The following is a 20,111-nucleotide window of genomic DNA, read 5'->3' on the forward strand; positions in this document are numbered from 1 at the left end:
TACTCCATTGTTTGCTAGTTGACAATGTTTTTTCTTCATTATTCCCTTTTTTTTTGTTTAAGGCAACCTGAAGCTACAGATTCCCATTTGTGAGGACTATATATCCTGCTTTTACTGTAACAGGTGTTTGCTGAGGACAGAAAGATATTAGTCCTCACATAACCTGCCCTTCTCCCCAAAGAGTTGATTTCTCCTAATTGCAGCTATATGCTAGACTGAGGGGGACACCTCATGAACATCATGACAGACGACAACCCGAACATACAAGTACTCTAGAAAGCCCTAGTAGATTACTAGTCATTGCTCTAAATTGGGTTCAGTTGAAAGAGGTCTGCTATCCTCAGAATAGCTGTTACAGTTAAGCAATTTGGCTTTCTTTAGCCAAAAGCAAGTTCCACAGAACTTTGAATTTTGCAGTGTGTGTGTGTGTGAATGTATTTTAAATCAAAATCTCATTTACCACTTTGTTCTTTTATATTTAAATTTCAGGAGTGCCTCCCTAGATGTAGAACCTATCTACACATTTAGAGCTCACATGTAAGTGCTTTTTACCATTGCATCATTTTAATAGCTAAAATGCAGGCAAATTTATTGGGTAGTATTTTATTGTTTCTGGGTGTAGTTCAAAGAAAAAGTATTATTCTAAATTCTGACTTGTTTCTAAGAATAGAATTTAAAAAAATTATTGAAGGCAAAAAATGTATGTTTAGAACAGTATACACATTTCTCTAGGTAATGTATACAGAATTAATTAATATTTTACTTGGTATCACTTGGCTTAAAATTAACTTGCTCTATTTATTTGATTGATTGATTTATATCCCAGTTTGAATAGCTCTTCAAAAGACTTTCTGGCCTTACTGCAGCTCACATTTTAGACTGAAATGCCTTTCTGAGTGTATATTATTGAAAAAAGCAAATAACTAAATTAAATATATATTTGCTTTAATATGTTTAGGGTTCTTTGAGTGACTACACTGACCTCCTGTTGGAGTGTGTTATAAAGCACTAACTCCTTGACAGCATAGCAAGGATTTATGGTACAATCATGGAGGAAACATGGAATGAGCCTAGCTTTTAAAATCTGAGGATCTTGCACACATTTTAGTAGATGTTAACTAACAGGCCGATGCAATACCATGTGCTGCGGCCAGCGCACAGCTCAACACGCGTCTAATCGAGTGCATAGCTAATAGCGCTCTTCACATGTAAATTCATGTTGATGAGGCTATTAGTTGTTATCCCCAATGCCAAAAAAAAAAAATGTACCTGACGCACACATTTTTACTCTCAAAAATTAACGCCTGTCCCGGAGCAGGCGTTAATTCTTGTAATTCTTGTAGTTCCTCCAACTTAATGTGGCGATATTTAGTCGAAGGAACCGAAAAAGGAGACCCGTAAAAAATAAATAAATAAATAAATTGTGCCGGTGGTCAGGTTAGGAAAACAGATGCTCAACTAACGAGCATCCATTTCCCTAGTTCGCATCCCGACTGTCATATCTTTTTCAAGCTAAAGAGTCCTAATGTGTTTACCTTTTCTCCATTAGGGAGCTTTTCCATCCCCTTTATCATTTTTGTTTCTCTTCTCAGTACCAGTTTTATGTCCTTTATGTCTTTTTTGAGATTTGGGGACCAGAACTGCATACAGTACTCAAGGTGCAGTTGCACCATGGATGATATTCTCAGTTTTATTCTGTATTCCTTTCCAAATAATTCCTAACATTCTATTTGCCTTTTTGATTGCTGCTGCACACTGAGCTGAAGATTTCATAGTATTGTCCACAAGGATTTCAAGGTCCTTTTCCTGGGTGGTGACTCCTAATATGGAAAGCAGCATCATGTACTTGTACTTGTGATTATTTTTTCTTGCATGCATTATTTTATAGGGATGTGCATTCATTTGCAACAAAATGGGGAATAGAGAAGATATTCCCTATTTTGTTGCGTTTTCGGGGGGCGACAAAATGATAAACCCACATTTTCGTGTGGTTTTCTTATCGTATTTCAGGGGGGAGAGAAAGGGCACATTTAAAAAACAAAAAAACCCACAAACCCACCCCAACCCTTCAAATTGAATTAATTGCAACCCCCACCCTCCCAACACCCCCCCCAAAAAAAAACTTACCGAAAGTCCCGCCGTCGGCTGCCACTAATCAAAATGGTGCCGATGGCCTTTTGCCCTTACCATGTAACAGGGACTATCGGTGCCATTGGTCAGCCCCTGTCACATGGTAAGGGCAAAGGCCATCGGCGCCATTTTGATTAGTGGCAGCTGACGGCCCGAGAGGGGAAGATCATTCCCGGGACCCCGCTGGACCACCAGGGATTTTCGATGAGTCTTGGGGGGGTCGGGCAAGTCTTGGGGGGGTCAGGAGGGTGGGGGGTTGCAATAACATTTGAAGGGTTGGGGTGGGATTGGGTTTGTTTGGGATTTTTTTTTTTTTTTTTTTTTTTTACAACCCCCTGAAGGGTTGGGGCATGTTTCGGGCTTTGGTTTGGGGGGGGGGGGGCAGACAAAATAAAATCTGCCCGAACCGCGGGAAAACGAAATTTTCCGCGGAGGGCCGATAACGAATCACATCTCTATTATTTTATACTTGTCGATATTAAATTGCATCTGCCATTTAGTAGAAGCCCTAGGCTTACAAGGTCTTTTGCAGTTCTTCACAATCCACTGCTGTTTTAATGACTCAAAACAATTTTGTCATCTACAAATTTGGTCAACTCACTCATCGTTCCTTTCTCCAAATCATTTATGAATATGCTAAATAGCATAGGTCCCATTACAGACCACTAGAGCATTCCACTAGCAACCTTTCTCCATTTGGTAAACTGACCGTTTAGTCCTACCCTCTATTTCCTTTCTTTTATCCAGTTACAAATCCACAACAGGATCCTGTCTCTCATCCTATGAACTTCCAATTTCCTGAAGAGTTTCTCATGAGAGACTTGGCCAAATGCCTTCTGAAAATGCAAATACATTATATCAACCAGTTCACCTTTGTCCATATGTTTATTTACACCCTCAAAAAAATGTACGGTAGTAAATTGGTAAGACAAGACTTCCCTTTGCAAAACCCACATTGACTCTCCCCCATTAAATCATTTCTATTTGTATCAGTAATTTTGTTTTTAAGAATAATTTCAATGATTTTGCCCATCACAGATGTCAAGCTCCCCAGTTAATCATTTCCTGGATCAACTCTGAAATACTTTAAAAAATTTGGCACCACATTGGCTACCCTCCAGTTTTCTGGTACCATGGCTGTGTAAATGATAGGTTGCAAATCACCAGAAACAGGTCTGCAGTTTACTTTTTTAGTTCCTTCAGAACTCGGGGGCGAATTCCATCCGGTCCTGGTGATTTGTTCTTTAGTCTGTCAGTCTGAGTTATGATGTCCTCCAGTTTCACAGTGATTCCATCTAGTCACTCAGGCATCACCATCAAAAAATGTTCCAGTGTGGGTACGATGCCGACATCCTCCTCAAAGACAGAAGCAAAGAATTTATTAACTTTTTCAGCTATTTCCTTCTCCTCCCTTACCACCCGTTTTACCCCTCAGTTATCTAGCAACACAATGGACTCGCTCACAGGCTTTTTGCTTTGAATGTTCTTGAAATGATTTTACTTATTTTACATTGATGGCAGGCTTTGGGTTTTCTTTTTTTCAAATTCTCTTAGCCTGCTTAATTATTTTTTACATTTAACTTGCCAGCACTTATGCTCTTCTCTATTTTCTTTATTTAGGTCTGCTTTCTATTTTTTGATTGATGTCGTTTTGGTTCTAATTGCCTTTTACCTCTCTGTTAAATCACACTGGCAGTCATTTGGTTTTCTTTTTACCTTTTTTAATGCACAGAAAACATTTTGTCTTGGCCTCAAGGATGGTCATTTTAACCAGCATCCACGCCTCCTACAAGTAGAATAAAAGGAAATAGTGAGGCACAGATCAGGTCTCATGTTTTTCCTTGGGAAAAAACTAAAATAGAAAAATATTTTTTTTCCCTCTCATAGGAAGTAATGGGAGCTATGTGAGCAAAAGGGAAGCTGCCTGGACTTACTCATGCTCTAAGCTGGAGTAAATAATTTACAGGCCGCGTGGAAAATGGGTGCTCATGATTGAGCACCCACTCTCCTAACGCATGCCGAATGATCTCTTTGGGGTGCCTGATGCAATATACAAATGGGCTGCCATGGTAAAAAAAAAAAAAAAAGGCGCTAGGAGAAATTGTGCGCCCCAGCATCTTTTTGGCAGCGGGTGCCCAGGAGAGGTAGCTGTCAGTGGGTAGGAAAATAGATGTTCAATTTTACAAGCATCCATTTTCCTAATCTGTGCACAGCCACAGGTTAAGAAAATGGACACTCATTTATTGATCATCCCTTTTCCTAACCTGACCACCAACACACTTTTATTTTTACATATATATATATATATATATATATTTTTTTTTTTACCTAACTCCTATTTTCAATTTCTGTAACTAAATATTGCCACGATATTAAGTCGAAGGAACTATAGAAAAGCAGTATTTTCTGCTTTTCTGTCAACTTTAGGGGCTTCTCTAACCTCAACGCCTGCTCTGTGCCAGGCATTAATTTCTAAGGGTAAAAATGTGCCCATCGGGCGCACTTTTTTTTTTTTTTTTTGCATTGGGATATAATAGCTAATAGCCTCATCAACATGAATTTACATTTGATGAGCGCTGTTACCTTTGTGGGGGGGTTGGCTGCATGAATCCCCTTATTCCCTGTACGTACCAGGATCAGTCCAGACTGTGGGTTATGCTCCCAGTCCAGCAGGTGGAGTCAGAAGTAAAAGCTCGAGGGGAGGTCCTATATGACCTCACTCCTTGTGCCTCAATCCTCAGTATCTTCTGACTCCAGCAGGTGTGAGCAGGGGACTGGTCAGTCCCCAGCACAGGTTTTTCAGGTTTCGGCCTTTGTTTTCCTGTCTTTTGAGGGATCAAAAAAAAACCAAAAAAACCTAGTAATATTATTTGGGGCTGGGTTGAGAGGAACTTGTTAACTATCTATTTTGTCTGTTCCTTTCCCTTGTCCCCTTATTTCACCGCTTCTTGGTAAGTGTTTTTTAAATTTACTTGTTTAAATTTCTTATTGCAGCAAATTACAAGCCACCTCTTGCCGCTCCGTGCGGCACTGGAGGGCGGCGTTTATTATTATTTTTAAATTTCTTTCAACTCTGTGACGACCTCCTCTCTCTCTCTCTCTCTCTTCCCGCCCTACGAGAGTTTTTCGACCCGCGGCCCCGCGACGCGCCATTCCCCGGGGCCGCCGGCTTCTGGGAGGTATATTTTTCCTCAGTAGCTGTTTTAGGTCGATAGAGGAGGGACGGGCGACTAAACTTTAGTAGCTCGCCAAGATAATTTTTCAGCTCTAAGCCGCGCCGCCTGGTTCCTGCCTTCCCGAGGGGGAGGGGATCTCCTACCTTATGTCGCGGACGCCGAACTGCTCCGCTTGTGGGCGCTTGGGGAGCCGCCTCTCTAAGGAGGGACTGTGCTCCGTTTGCAGACCTACTGACAGGGCAGTTGCGCCACTGGAGGAAGGCACAGGAGACCAAGGAGAGGAGGCTTCCTCTCGTCAGCGGCAAGCCCCGTTCCCGCTGAGTGCGGGAACGGCGGCCATTTTGTTTTCTGATGAGGAAGCTGGAGCGTCGGATTTAGAGGAACCGGGTGACCCGATACCTAAGCAACCGGCCGTTTTACTACCTCCAGTACCACAAGGAGAACAGTTTTCAGTCGGGAAACCCCCGGGTGGTCCTCCCCCGGGGCTGCCAGGATTTTCCCCGGAATTTGTAGTACTGATGCACCGTGCATTTTTGCAAAGCAGCGGCCAGCCTTTGGTTTTTGCCCTGGGGACCATCTCTAGCTAAGGTACCACGTCTGGATCCCTCTCTAGGGGGACCTTCGACACAGGGCCTGGGTCAACCTCTAGGCTCAGCTCAGATGGCTCCCGGGCCTTCAACAGGTCCACCACGGGTCTCTCCGGTTTTACCTAATGTGAATGTCAGTCCGGACCCACTTGGAGACGACCCTAATCTCTCAGTGCAAGTCGAGGGAGATGATCCCAGAGTACTACGCATTTTCCAACTGGAAGAGTTGGAAGGGCTTATTCCTCATATTCTTCAGGAGATGGATATTGATCCGCCCCCGGATCCAACGCCTTCTGATCCCAAGGTGAGAAAGGGAGACCCTCTCCTCGCAGGCCTTCGACCTTTGGCCAAGGCTTTTCCTACGCACCCTAGTTTTCTTCAGCTGATTTCTAGAGAATGGGACACTCCAGAGGCTTCCCTCAGAGTCAGTAGAGCCATGGAAAAACTTTATCCTCTTCCGGTGGATTTCCTGGATCTCTTAAAGGTTCCGACAGTGGATTCTGCTGTGTCGGCGGTTACTAAGAGCACTACTATCCCAGTTACGGGCGGAACAGCCTTAAAGGACCTTCAGGATAGGAAATTGGAAGTCCACCTGAAGAAAATATTCGAGGTTTCGGCGCTCGGAGTCCGGGCGGCCATTTGTACCGCCCTTGCGCAGAGGGCTGGTTTACGTTGGGTCCAACAACTACTTACCTCGCAGGATCTCCCTACTGCCGAGGCTCAACAGGCAGATAGTTTAGAGTCCGTGATAGCCTACGGTGCGGACGCGCTGTATGACCTTCTTCGGGTTCTCCCTCGGTCTATGGTGGCGGCGGTGTCGGCCCGCCGTCTTCTGTGGCTCCGGAATTGGTCAGCGGACTCCTCGTCCAAGACACGCCTCGGCTCATTACCTTTCAAGGGCAAGTTCCTCTTTGGTGAGGATTTGGACCAGATAATCAAGTCCCTGAACGAGAATGCGGTACACAAGCTTCCAGAGGACAGACCTCGCTCAGCTAGATCTTTTAGCTTCTCCAGAAACCGATCCCGGAACCAGCGCCGTGCTCGGACAAACAGGCAACAGCCAACATCGAGGACTCCAACTTACCGTTCACAGGGATGGAATCGGTCCTTTCGAGGACGGTGAGGTGGCAAAGAATCTACAGTACCTCGCTCAGCCTCAAAGCCTGCGCAATGATGCCAGGTTAGCCCACGAGCTGATCCCTCGGGTGGGGGGTCGGCTCACTCTCTTTTACAAGAAGTGGGTTCGAATCACGTCAGACCAGTGGGTCTTGGACATCCTAAGAAACGGTTACGCGTTGGATTTTGTCCACGCCCCAAGAGACAGATTCCTTTTCTCCCCCTGCGGATCTCTCCTCAAGCAACAAGCTATTCGGCAGACGCTCCAGCGTTTGCGTACCTTAGGAGCAATAAGGCCGGTATCCGCCAACGATCTGGGACGAGGTCATTACTCTATCTACTTCGTGGTGCCCAAGAAGGAGGGCACTTTCCGACCCATTCTGGATCTCAAGACTGTCAACAGGGCGCTCCGGGTACCACGATTCCGCATGGAAACACTCAGGTCAGTGTTAGCGGCGGTTCATCGAGGGGAATATCTTGCTTCCTTGGATCTAACGGAGGCGTACCTCCATATTCCGATCCACCCAGATTTTCAACGATATCTTCGCTTCAAGATCCTGGGACAGCATTTCCAGTTCAAGGCGTTGCCTTTTGGTCTAGCTACAGCTCCTCGAGTATTCACGAAAGTTATGGTCGTAGTAGCAGCAGCCCTTCGCCGAGAAGGAATATTAGTTCATCCGTACCTCGATGACTGGCTCATCAGGTCAAAGTCTCGAAGTCAGGGGGTCCAGGCCGTGGACCGGGTGGTATCCCTGCTTCAATCGTTGGGCTGGATAATCAACTACGACAAGAGTCATTTTACGCCTTCCCAGAACTTGGATTTTCTGGGCGCTCACTTCGACACGGCAGAGGGCTAGGTGTTCTTACGCCCAGAGCGAGCACAAGCGTTGAGAGAGCAAGTTCACCGATTCTTGTTGCTACAGGTACCGACGGCCTGGGACTACTTGCAGGTGCTGGGAACTATGGCCTCTACAATCGACCTTGTTCCGTGGGCGTTTGCGCACCTTCGTCCCCTACAAAAAGCTCTTCTATCCCGGTGGAGACCAGTATCTCGGGACTACAGTGCGGTCCTACCGATTCCACATGCGGCTCGGCTCAGTCTCCAATGGTGGTTAGATCCCAGGTATCTTGCCAGGGGAGTGTCATTGGAGATCCCGGACTGGGTGGTGGTCACCACAGATGCCAGTCTCACAGGATGGGGGGCGGTATGCCAATCGAGCTCCATCCAAGGCATTTGGACGAAGGAGGAGAGCCAGTGGCCCATCAATCGGTTGGAGACAAGGGCAGTCCGTTTCGCCCTACATGGATGCCTTCCGCTGGTTCGCCAAAGGGCGGTCAGGATTCTCTCGGACAACGCAACCACGGTGTCGTACATCAACCGACAGGGGGGCACAAGGAGTCGCCTAGTGGCGTGGGAAGCGGAAAAGCTAATGCAGTGGGCGGAGCGGCACTTGCTCCGGTTGGCGGCGTCCCACATTGCAGGCGTAGACAACATACAAGCAGATTTTCTCAGCCGTCAGCGTCTGGATCCGGGAGAGTGGGAGCTCTCCAGGGATGCGATGCTCTTGATAACAAAGCGATGGGGAGTTCCTCACGTGGACCTCATGGCCACAGCCGAAAACGCAAAGGCTCCTCGCTTTTTCAGTCGCAGGAGAGAGCGCGGGGCAGAGGGGGTAGATGCCCTAGTACTCCCGTGGCCCTCGCAAGTCATTCTGTATGTTTTTCCTCCGTGGCCCCTGGTGGGGAAGGTGCTATGTCGTATAGAGACTCACCTTGGTTTTGTGATCCTAGTGGCGCCAGAGTGGCCGAGGAGACCATGGTTTGCGGACCTGCTTCATCTAGCTCAAGAGGGACCGATTCGCCTCGGTCACCTCCCTCATCTTCTCAAACAGGGTCCCATATTTTTAGAGGAGGCACATCGCTTCTGTCTTGCGGCCTGGCTTTTGAGAGGCGTAAGTTGAGACGTCAAGGATATCCGGAGGCGGTTATCTCCACCTTATTGAGGGCAAGAAAGACATCCACCTCAGTTACGTACGTGAGGGTGTGGAAGGTCTTCGAAGATTGGTGTAGGGTCCGTTCTATTGTGCCGGATCTCGCCTCAGTGGTTCAGGTCTTAGATTTTCTTCAGTCAGGCCTAGAGATGGGACTAGCATATAACTCCCTTCGGGTACAGGTGGCAGCGTTGGGAGCTTTGTTGCATACAGGGACTCTCTCGCCGCTATCTTCTCATCCATATATTCTCCGTTTTCTCAGAGGTGTTCGTCAACTGAAGCCTCCTTTCAAATCACCATGTCCTTCTTGGAGTCTCAACTTGGTACTCGAGGTCCTGGGAGGTCCTCCGTTTGAGCCTTTACGGGCGGCCACCGTCAAGGACCTTACTCTAAAGACTGTCTTTTTGGTGGCCATAACTTCTGCTCGACGTATCTCGGAACTGCAGGCCTTGTCCTGTTGAGAGCCTTTCCTCCGTTTTTCTGAGGAGGGTGTTTCCATAAGGACGGTACCTTCTTTTCTCCCCAAGGTGGTTTCTTCTTTCCACTTGAACCAGTCGGTGGAACTTCCTTCTTTCTTATCATCGGATTCCAGACATCTTCGGAGTCTGGATGTCAAAAGATGTTTAATGCAGTACTTAACTTCCACCAATGACTTCCGTCTCTCGGATCATCTTTTTGTTCTATGGTCAGGTCCTAGAAAGGGTCAGATGGCTTCTAAGACAACCATCGCTCGATGGCTGAAAGGTGCGATTGCAGCTGCATATATAGGAAAAGGGCGTCAGCCACCTCTGGGGGTTAAAGCGCACTCCCTTCGAGCGCAAGCTACCTCTTGGACAGAAAGTTCATAGGTGTCCTCTCAGGAAATTTGCAGAGTGGCCACCTGGAAATCAATACATACTTTCTCTAGACACTATCGCTTGGATGTTCGGGCTCCGATTTTCGGATCCTTCGGAGATAGTGTTGTGAGAGCAGGGCTATTATCGGCCCACCCGAAGTAGGGGAAGCTTTGGTACATCCCACAGTCTGGACTGATCCTGGTACGTACAGGGAAAAGAAAATTATTTCTTACCTGCTAATTTTCGTTCCTGTAGTACCGAGGATCAGTCCAGACGCCCTCCCTGGATATTTGGGGTTGTGAAGGGATAAGCCTCTGCTCATTTTTCCTACTTAATCTCTGTTTTATTCTATCTCAACCTGGGGCTCCAGGATTCACTGTTTCTCACAGTTTGGTTTACAAGTTCCGTTCTGGGTTTGTCAGTTTTAATCTTCGTTCATTATTGTTGAACAGTTATATTTTTTGATCCCTCTGTCTCTTCTCTTTGGCTTTGTAAGTCTAGTTACTGAGGATTGAGGCACAAGGAGTGAGGTCATATAGGACCTCCCCTCGAGCTTTTACTTCTGACTCCACCTGCTGGACTGGGAGCATAACCCACAGTCTGGACTGATCCTTGGTACTACAGGAACGAAAATTAGCAGGTAAGAAATAATTTTCTTTTGCATGGCACTGTATTGCATCAGCCAGTTAGTGTAGAGGCTTCCAGGAGGCAAATAAAAGCTATCATCTAGGTGCATGAGTTGGTGGGTGGGAACAGGGGCAGCGTGGAGTAGAGTCCAATACTGAAGAGTATAGTGGGATCCTCCTCTTGTACATTTTGCATCCCTTTGAAAGTTTGAAAACACATCTATTAACAGTCAAATATCCTCTTTATAACTGTAAATATTAATGAAAATCCAATATTTGGCTGCTGCTCGGCTTTGTGGAGAAAAGTAGCCATTATCACATTCTGTGGTGCTCTTAAGTTTTTAAAAAATTCTTTCTAAATCAGATATAATGGATTTTCAAACTTATATGTCCTTAAAAAAATGTAATTATAGTTATTGATTTTTTTCCCCTAGTGGACCTGTATTGTGTTTGGCAGTTAGCTCTAATGGTGAACAGTGTTTTAGCGGTGGCACTGATGCAGCCATCCAATGGTGGAATATACCTAGTTCTAGTGTGGATCCATATGATACATATGGTAAGTATATCCTCAGAATTGTGTTGGAAAAATGTATCTGACCTGTAGAAAACTGCAACTAAAACAGTTGTTGGGCTCTATACTTTGTCTTTAGAGAGGGTCTTATTTCCCAGATTTACATGTATGTTTGTGGTGGTACCTAAATTAAATCCATGTTCTTATAGTGGGTGTGATATCTGCCGAGCTGCGAAATGGTCCTCCTTACACACTTTTTCAGGTTTTATCGTCTGGATGTGCCAGCCCTAGAGGATGTAGCCTTTGCACGTGCGATGTTGACTGGACTGCAGGCAGTCTCCCACTTTTTTTGGGATTAGCTTTGGTACATCCCACTGGTCCTGAATCCATCTGTCTACACGCTAGGAAACTGAGAAATTACTTACCTGATAATTTTGTTTTCCTTAGTGTAGACAGACGGACTCAGCTTCCCGCCCTCGGCTGCCACATGAGTATGTCAATAGTCCTCCTGTGGGGATCTGGGTCCCAAGGGATTACTGGTAAGTGTTCATCCAGTCCCTAGCTTGGGGTACCTAGAATCTTATGTGAGTTCAGTGTTTATGGTTGGTTGAGTATAGTTCTGGTTATCTGTTTTCAATCAAGTTTTTTGCTAGACTGTCCACAGTTGCTTTTGAAGAGAATACTGGCAGGCTGGGGTCACTGCAGGGTTATATATATATATATATATATATATATATACTGTGACATCAGCTTGCTCTGTCTCCATTTGCTGGCAGGGGAGCATAAACCCACTGGCCCTGAGTCCATCTGTCTGCACTAAGGAAAATAAAATTATCAGGTAATTTCTCCCTTAGAAGGTAACCAAAAGTATTCTCAATTTGAGTAATTGATCAACAAAGTCCTTCACTTCCTGCATCTTATCAAACCAGCAAATTTGCCCATCATACCAAATTCTAAGGCATGCTGGAATTGCACTTGCTTTTTCACCAGCATCGCACATATGGGGTTAAATTCTTTGCATTGCGTGAAAACTTCGTTCCAGTAATCTTGGAAGATTCAAATCAGTTGGTCTCTGTAAACCAGGTCCCGTTTCTTGTGAAAAGACTGTACCACTTGTTGCTTGTGAGCCCATTTCATAAACTTAGCAATTACGGCGCAAGGTATGGATTCACCCTCTCGCTTGTTACCGAGCCTGTGAGCTCTCCCAATTTTCAATCTGCCAATAAGCTCTGGTAGATTTAGGGCCTCCTGCCAGATTACAGCCCTCCACGCTTTCAGTAATCCCCACTAACCTGATCTTATTTCATCTTGACCGGTTAACAAAGTCTTCTATTCTCTACTCCTGCTTCTCAGTTTGTTTTGTCAGTGATGCTATTTTAGTTGTAATAGCTCCCGAATTGTCTTCTAGAAGTGAGAGACTGCCTTCAATCATCTTGAGTCTCTGTCCCATCTCTGTAATTACTGATTTAAGCTCATTTATCTACTCAAGAGATAGAATTTAGTCTGCCATCTAAAGTGGCTACAACAGTTGTTGTGAGGTCCGCTATTGTTTTTTTATTGGCAGAGAGATTGCTCAGTTTTTCTGTAGCAATGGACATCTTGTCTGTTATCACTCGCAGTTTTTCTTTTTTTTTTTTTCTTTCCCCCCTTTAAGGGTATAATCGGCATCAATTTCTGCATGTGATTACCTGTAGACATAGGCTGCTCTTACCCAGATGCCGCAGATTTTACACGGAAAGTGGGGAATGGTACCCGGAGCCTGTTCAAACACATCTTTCCTGACTCATCGCATCACATGATTCCCCCCCCCCCCCCTTTACTTGCTAAATATCTACATGCATAAAAAGTAACAAACTCCAATTAGGAAAATACAAGCATAAACCTGTAACACAATTGCCCTAATATTTCCATTTTGTTATCAAGCTTTCTTGAGGATGTGTAATTTAGCTATATTTATAGTGGAATGATAAGCCATGGGAAAAAATTGGGCAGGGGCGATAGTGAGCAGGCAGCCGCATTGCGGCAGTGCATTTTCACCCGCTGCATTTGCGGGCTCGCTGCAGACTGTTGATCCCATAGCATCAAGGAAATTGATGTAGCTATTTCCAGTACTACTGCCGGCGATAACATGCAAAACGTTATCGTCCGCAGCGCTACTGGCCCCTCGTTTAACTAAACCCTGCCCAAAGTCCTGCACCTTCCCTCATTTACATTTTAACATCGCAACGTGGTTGTTATCACGATTTGAAAAGTGACCCCTTTTGCTTGTTGTATTGCAATTTTATAAATAAATATAAAATAAATGGGGTAGATTTTCTAAAAGTGCACCCGCGTGTACTTTTGTTCGCGTACCAGGCTCAAACAAAAGTACGCCGGATTTTATAAGATACGCGCGTAGCTTATAAAATCTGGGGTCGGCGCGCGCAAGGGGGTGCACATTTGTGCACCTTGCGTGCACTGAGCCCTGTGCACGCTGCCCATTCCCTCCGAGGCCGCTCCGAAATCAGAGCGGCCTCGCAGGGAACTTTCCTTCGGCCTCCTCCCCCCTTCCCCTTTCTACACCCCCCCTGCCTTTGTCTGGTGCGCCATCACCCAACCCGGGGGCTGTTCCGGAGGCCTCAGCCGCTCCACCCGACATGCCCCCCCGACACGCCCCCCTAGCAAAGCCCCGGGACGCATGTGCGTCCCGGGGCTTGCGCGCTCCACCGAGCCTATGCAAAATAGGCTCGGCGAGCGCAGGGGGGTTTTAAAAGAGTTACGCGCATAACTTATGCGCGTAACCCTTTTAAAATCTACCCCAATGTGTTTGTGTATATATGTGTGTGTGTGGGTGGGTGGGTGTGTGTATATATGTATATAGTTTTGCCTCTTTTATGAGACCATAATAGGAAGGTTCTACCATGAGCAATAATTTTGAGTGTATTGAATAAGTAGAATATTAGTTTATGCTATGGTAGGTTTTCTCTTTGAATCTAACAGCATTATTATTATTTTTTTTTTTTGCAGAGCCAAGAGTTCTAGCTGGCACATTATCAGGTCACACTGATGCAGTCTGGGGTCTTGCTTATAGTAGTATAAAGAATCATTTGCTATCTTGCTCAGCAGATGGCACTATTAGGTTATGGAATTCTCAAGAAAAATCTCCTTGCATCAGCACTTTCAACAGAGAGAAGGGTGAGTGGAAAGTCATCTTAATGCCTTTCATGCCACACTACTAGCTAACCCCTAGATTCATCAAGATGCTTTTAATGTCGCATGAATAACTCCCGCGATTAAAAAAAAATAAAAGGGGGGGGGCATGTTTAGGGAAATTTGAGTTACCACAATGTGTGCTATGTTAGCGATTCACTTAGGTATTTTACCACAACACATGTTAAATTTATCACACCCATGCTTTCACTTCGCAGCTTGCGAAGTGCCCAGACAGGCATTTCCTTGTTTTGGGCTGCTCTTAAAGAGAGAGAGAGAGAGACTTTATAAGGCTCTCATATTAGTCATCTATTTATACCACTATAGGAGAGTCATCTAGTAACTCGAGGTGAGGTTTTGATGGTGGTCTAGGGTTTGGGGTGCAGTTTTACATACACAGTCAGGCATACGAACAGCACAGTAAACATTGAAGATTTGATGTGATTTGGAATGAGGAAAAATACACAAAAATGAGTTTTCTACGATGTACTCTTGCTCTAGCTTGATGCACCCTCTCCCTCCCTCTCCCCTCCCTTTCCCCTCTCCCTCTCCCTGCTTGAAACGGGATATCCCATTTCTGGCACAACGCATAGCGATCGCAGGCATATAACGCTAGGAATAAAGGTGTAGTTAAGTCCAGCGTTGTATCTTATTTATTTATTTAGTACTTTTATATACCATTAATTTGTAATTCATTCTTAACGGTTTACAGAAAAATTAAAACATGGTCATAAAACAGTAAATAACAAAACAAATGCTTCATAAAATGAACATTAAGAAATAGAAATACATAATATTTTAACAATCTAAAATGTAAATTATTCTATACAATAGCGCAATAAAAAAAAAAGTAAAAAAGATAAAATAAAACTTAAAAAAGCTAAAATGTAAGGCTAATCGTCAAGAGCCTGTCATAGCTGCTAATTCAGGTGTTGTATGCCTTTTTAAAGAGCCAAGTTTTCAAAGTCTTCTTGAAGGCTTTAAGGTCTTTTTGTGTCCTTAGTTCACTCAGTAATTGATTCCATAATTTAGGGCCTGCAATAGAGAAAGCACTTTCTCTGACTTTTGTTAAATGAGCCGACCAAATAGATGGAACTGGTAGTAGGCCTTTATTGGCGGATCGTAAATTTCTATCGGGGTGTGTAGATGAAGTGAGACATTGAGCCATTCAATATTATCATAATGTATGGATTTGTGAATTAGACATAAAATTTTGAAATCAATTCTAAATTTGATTGGGTGCCAGTGAAGGTCGATAAGTGTTGGTGTAATGTGATCAAAGTTTTTTCCGCCACACAGAACTCTGGCAGTTGCATTCTGCAATATCTGAAGAGGTCAAATGTAAGAGGATGGTAGACCAAATAAGAGAGAATTACAGTAGTCGAGTGTCGAAAATATTAATGATTGTAAAATGGTTCTGAAGTCATTAAACTCTAATAATGGTTTTAGCTGTGTCAGTACATGAAGTTTAAAATAACCCTCCTTAATTTTGTGATTTGTGTCAGATTTCAGTTTGAGCTCATTATCTAACATGATCCCTAAATCTCTAACTTGGGATGCAGCATCAATCATATAACTGGTTTTAAATTGGAAATTATGGTCTAAAGAACCTTTTCTACTCTGCAGTATTATTTCGGTTTTTTGATGATGGAGGATCAATTTCATATGTGATAAAAGTTGTCTGATAGAGGAACAATAGGCCTCAACTATTTTAAGTGTCTCAGCCAAGGAATCTTTAATAGGAATCAGAAGCTGAACACCATCTGCATATATAAAATGAGAGATGTTAAAAAGCATCGCAGAAAGCGAGGATCCTTGAGAAACCCCAGATTCGGTAGCGATTTTAGACGATAGATTTGAGTTTATTTTGACTTGATGATAACGGTCAGACAGAAATGATTTGAACCAAGAAAGAATGGATCCATTGATTCCAATAGTTAATCTTTGCAGTAGAATGTAGAAGTCGACAGTTTCAAAAGCCGCGGACAGGTCTAAAAGGATAGGTAAATAAGATGTCAAAACCTCTGAGGACAGAATCGGATAAGGATAGTAAAAGAGTTTCTGTGCTAAAGTATTTTCTGAAACCATTCTGGGAAGGAAAGAGACAATGTTATTGGAGTTTAAGTAATCTGACAGTTGTTTTTGAACAACTTTTTCAATAATTTTAGCAAGAAAAGGTAAATTGGAAATGGGTCTAAGATTGTTGAAGTCAGTATTGACTTAACGTTGCGCATTTTAATGGGACTGGCATGTGTTTTTCTGATAGGGATAGATTAACTATTTTGGCAATAGTCGGTAATATCAAGTCTGCGATGGGTTTAAAGAATTTTAGAGGTATAGGATCCCAAGGATGATTTGCTGGTTTGAGTTTAGAAAGTATCAAAGAAATTTCTAGTGAGCTAGCTGGTTCAAAAGAGGACCAAGAGACAGAAGAGTCTCTTGCAAGTGAGATTTTTTTAATCGGATGGATGGCAATTTCAAGGCTAGGATAGAGATTTTTTCTTTGAAAAAAAATAGTGATGTCACATTTCTTTTGAATATCATCAGTATTAGGAAATAAGATTGTAGAGAAGGTGATTAAGCTCTGTACAAAAGTAAATAAGGCCTTCGGATTAAATTTTAATTAATGAATTTTATTTCCATAAAAAGTCTGTTTAGCCTTATTAATACTTGTTCTGTATTTAGAAAGCAATATTCTATAACTGGAGAGATTGCCAGTGTTTGGTTGTTTCCTCCATATTTGTTCTTTTTTTCTAAGTAAAATTTTCATCTCTTTTAGATTTTGTGTGAACCATGGATTTGTTTTTTTTATGTTCAAAGGATTTGGTGACAATTGGACTAATTTTATTGGCTAGTTTTTCAAGCGCCTCGGACCATTCAGAGATGGTTGAAGCTGAATTTTCACAGCTGAAACTGTTAATTATCTCGGAAAGAGTATTATATAAGTCTTTTGATTTAAACGGTTTACAAAAAGTGAAGGATGAATTTGTCATGGGCTGGACTGAAGAAAGAACTTTGAAAGGCAGCATACAAAAAAATGATATGGTGATCTGACCAAGGGACGGGTTTAATGTCAAAACTAGAATCTTTAGAGAATCACTCGGTAAATATCAAGTCTAAAGTATGCCCAACTTTGTGGGTTGGGCCTGTGATGAGTTGATTCCATCCCATGGCTTTAAGAGATTCAAGCAAGATCTCGCAGGGAGAGGAGAGAGGAAGAATGTCGATCTGAAGATTAAAATCGCCTGTTATAATGGTTGGCAGGTCGGGGCATATATGGCTGGCTAGAAGCTCAATCAATGGAGAGCAGTTGAAATCAAGAGAACTGGGTGGACAGTAAGCAAGACAAACTTGAATGGATTTGGATTTAAAAAGGCATACTTCAAATGGAGCAGAGATGCTGTAAAAATAATTCTTTCTTTACTATTAACATAATGCCCCCGCCTTTGCGGTTCTGTCATGGAAACGAAAAATCATACATATTTTTTATTTGATTGACTAGAGCAATATCTGTAGGTTTTAATCAAATTTCTGTGATTCCACAAACAGTTGGAGAGTGGTCAGTCAGCAAATCATTAATAGGTATTTTTTTATTGACGGATTGAGCTTTAAATAGAATCAGTGTTAAGGCTACACAGGATGTTAAAGAGATTGGTGCTATAGAGGAATATTATGCAAAATTCTTGGATGGATCAGAGAAGTTCTTATTGAAAACTTTATAGTAATAACCTTTTTTTGATTGATATGATTTGCTATAGTTTCCGCAATAATAAACAATAGGAATACAATTAACAAAAGATGGTGACATAGTTAAAAGATTAATCAGATAAGATCTCTGAAAAACTTACAGTAGAGATATGAGCAATGTCCAAAGGTTTAGGTTTCAAGAGAGACACGAAGGGGCGCACAAAGGGCTTGTCCCGTTAGTGCGCTCCTTCGGCGTGCGGCACCTCTGGCATCACGTGCTTGCTCTTGATCCCGCGCCCCTGATGATGTCACATGGAGGAGGGGTTGGTGTCAGGACCAGGCAGCTCTCAGACACAGATGGAGGGAGCAGCAGGTGGCAGGGTGGAATGAGTGGCTGGCAGAAAGCAAGTCCAGCAGGCTCTTGTTGCCTATCATAACAGCAGGCAACTATATCCCATCCTTGTCACTCAGCAAAGAAGGGCCACATCAAGGCTGCTGTCACATCCAGAGGTTTCTTCCTCAGCTCCATGTCTAGAATATCCTGTTATAGCATGCATAACGCATGTGTTGTGCTATCGCACGCAGTGTTACCACTTCTCATTTTCATTTACTCTGCCAAGAATCTGCTCACTTGAATACATTTCAGAAATTTGCATGGTCAGCACGTGATGCGATAAATAATGCCTGCGTTATGGCATTATTGCGGGCATTAGGGCTGTAACACATTTTGATGAATGACCCTGTCAGTTTGCTAAAAAAAAAAAAAAAATCAGTTTGGCATTTCTTTGACTTTATTCCTTTTTGGTTTTAATACCAAACATTCTTTATTTTCAGCCTAATATTTTTTTTTAATCTGTTTCAACAGTGAAAGATGTGTATCTGTCCTTTTTTTTCATCCAACAGTTTCCACCTGATTCTTTGTACTTCCAGCTCAGCTGGAAACAGGGCTGGGATCTGGGAGCCTTTATTCACCACTGCTTACATAAGAGCATAAGACTTGCCATACTGGATCAGAACAAAGGTCCATCAAGCTCAGTATTCTGTTTCCAACAGTGATCATGCCAGGTCACAAGTACCTTCGGTATATCAACACAAAGGGTAATATTCACAAATCTTCTCTAATAATATACTTAGATAACACACAAAAGAAGAACTTAGTACTTTATAGTTTGAACATTTTATTGTACAATCACGTATATTGCAACTATCTAGACCAGTGGTTCTCAACCTTTCTAATGCCGTGACCCCGAAATACAGTTCCTCATGTTGCGGTGACCCCTTGCCCCGCCCTCGCAGGGCGAGGGCGGGGTGAGGGTGGGGCTTTGGTCATATGGGGGCGGGGTTATGGATGGGGTTGGATTTTAGTGCATACTTATTTATTATGACATTTATAAACAGAACCACCATTCCTCATAAAACAATAAAATTAAGAAACATAAAGCATCAGTTATAATAGTAAAACCATACTAATAAAAGAATATTTTAAAATTACTGATAAATAGAATTTCTATTAATTAAAATCATATACATTTTTATAATTTCCCACACACCAATAATATTTCAAAACAGCACATATATCAAATAACACACAATAATTAAAACTAATAAGGATTTTAAAAAGCCCCTGCTGTCCATACATGGGAGCTCTTGATTTCCAGTCACCCTGATATTGTCGAGGATTAGGAGGTTATCCTCTCTCTCTCACACATACACTCACATGTCCATTCTCTCTCACACATACACTGTCACATACTTACACATTCATGCTCTTATACCCACCATAACCTCTCACTCTCACAGACACTGATACACTCTCAGGGTGTAAGACACTCTCCCCCCCCCCTCCCCCCACTCACACACACTCTTACTCCCCTGGATTTTCTCATACACACTCATGCTCTCACTCTTACTGGCTCCCTCACAACCTCAGAGCCTCTCAGATAAAACTCTATGCAGCAGAAATAATGCTGAATGTTGAGAATTGTGTTATGCAGACTAATCTGGAAAATGCACTAATTTCTACATGAGTCATAATGAATCAGTCCTCAGCTGCAGGCATCAATTGATTATCCTGGCTCCCTTTATGTTTGCCAAATACAGTTCATGTGTAACAGCAATCCTAATTCTCCACCAGATCAAGCTGATTTCACATCCCACTTCATACTTTGTCACCTTCAGCTGAGTCAAACAATCTAATTACTGCCACTGCTGCCACGTGGCTATTGGGGAGACACTGATTGCTGCTATTGGCACTGAAGCCCA

At 43.2% G+C, this 20,111-nt stretch overlaps 1 protein-coding gene across 4 annotated transcripts in view; it reads left to right on the forward strand.

The window, feature by feature from the left end:
- The window catches only part of STRN3 (striatin 3), a 349,837-nt gene that overhangs the window by 236,861 nt on the left and 92,865 nt on the right, over positions 1–20,111 (forward strand). For 3 of the 4 annotated variants that reach the window (XM_029598988.1, XM_029598991.1, XM_029598989.1), the window contains 3 exons: positions 490–537; positions 10,897–11,018; positions 13,980–14,147. In XM_029598988.1, coding sequence (XP_029454848.1) covers positions 490–537; positions 10,897–11,018; positions 13,980–14,147 — 338 coding nt within the window. The remainder of the gene's footprint in view (positions 1–489; positions 538–10,896; positions 11,019–13,979; positions 14,148–20,111) is intronic. The other variant, XM_029598990.1, reaches the window with a different exon arrangement.

Source organism: Rhinatrema bivittatum, chromosome 4, assembly GCF_901001135.1.
Source record: "Rhinatrema bivittatum chromosome 4, aRhiBiv1.1, whole genome shotgun sequence".
Taxonomy (NCBI): domain Eukaryota; kingdom Metazoa; phylum Chordata; class Amphibia; order Gymnophiona; family Rhinatrematidae; genus Rhinatrema; species Rhinatrema bivittatum.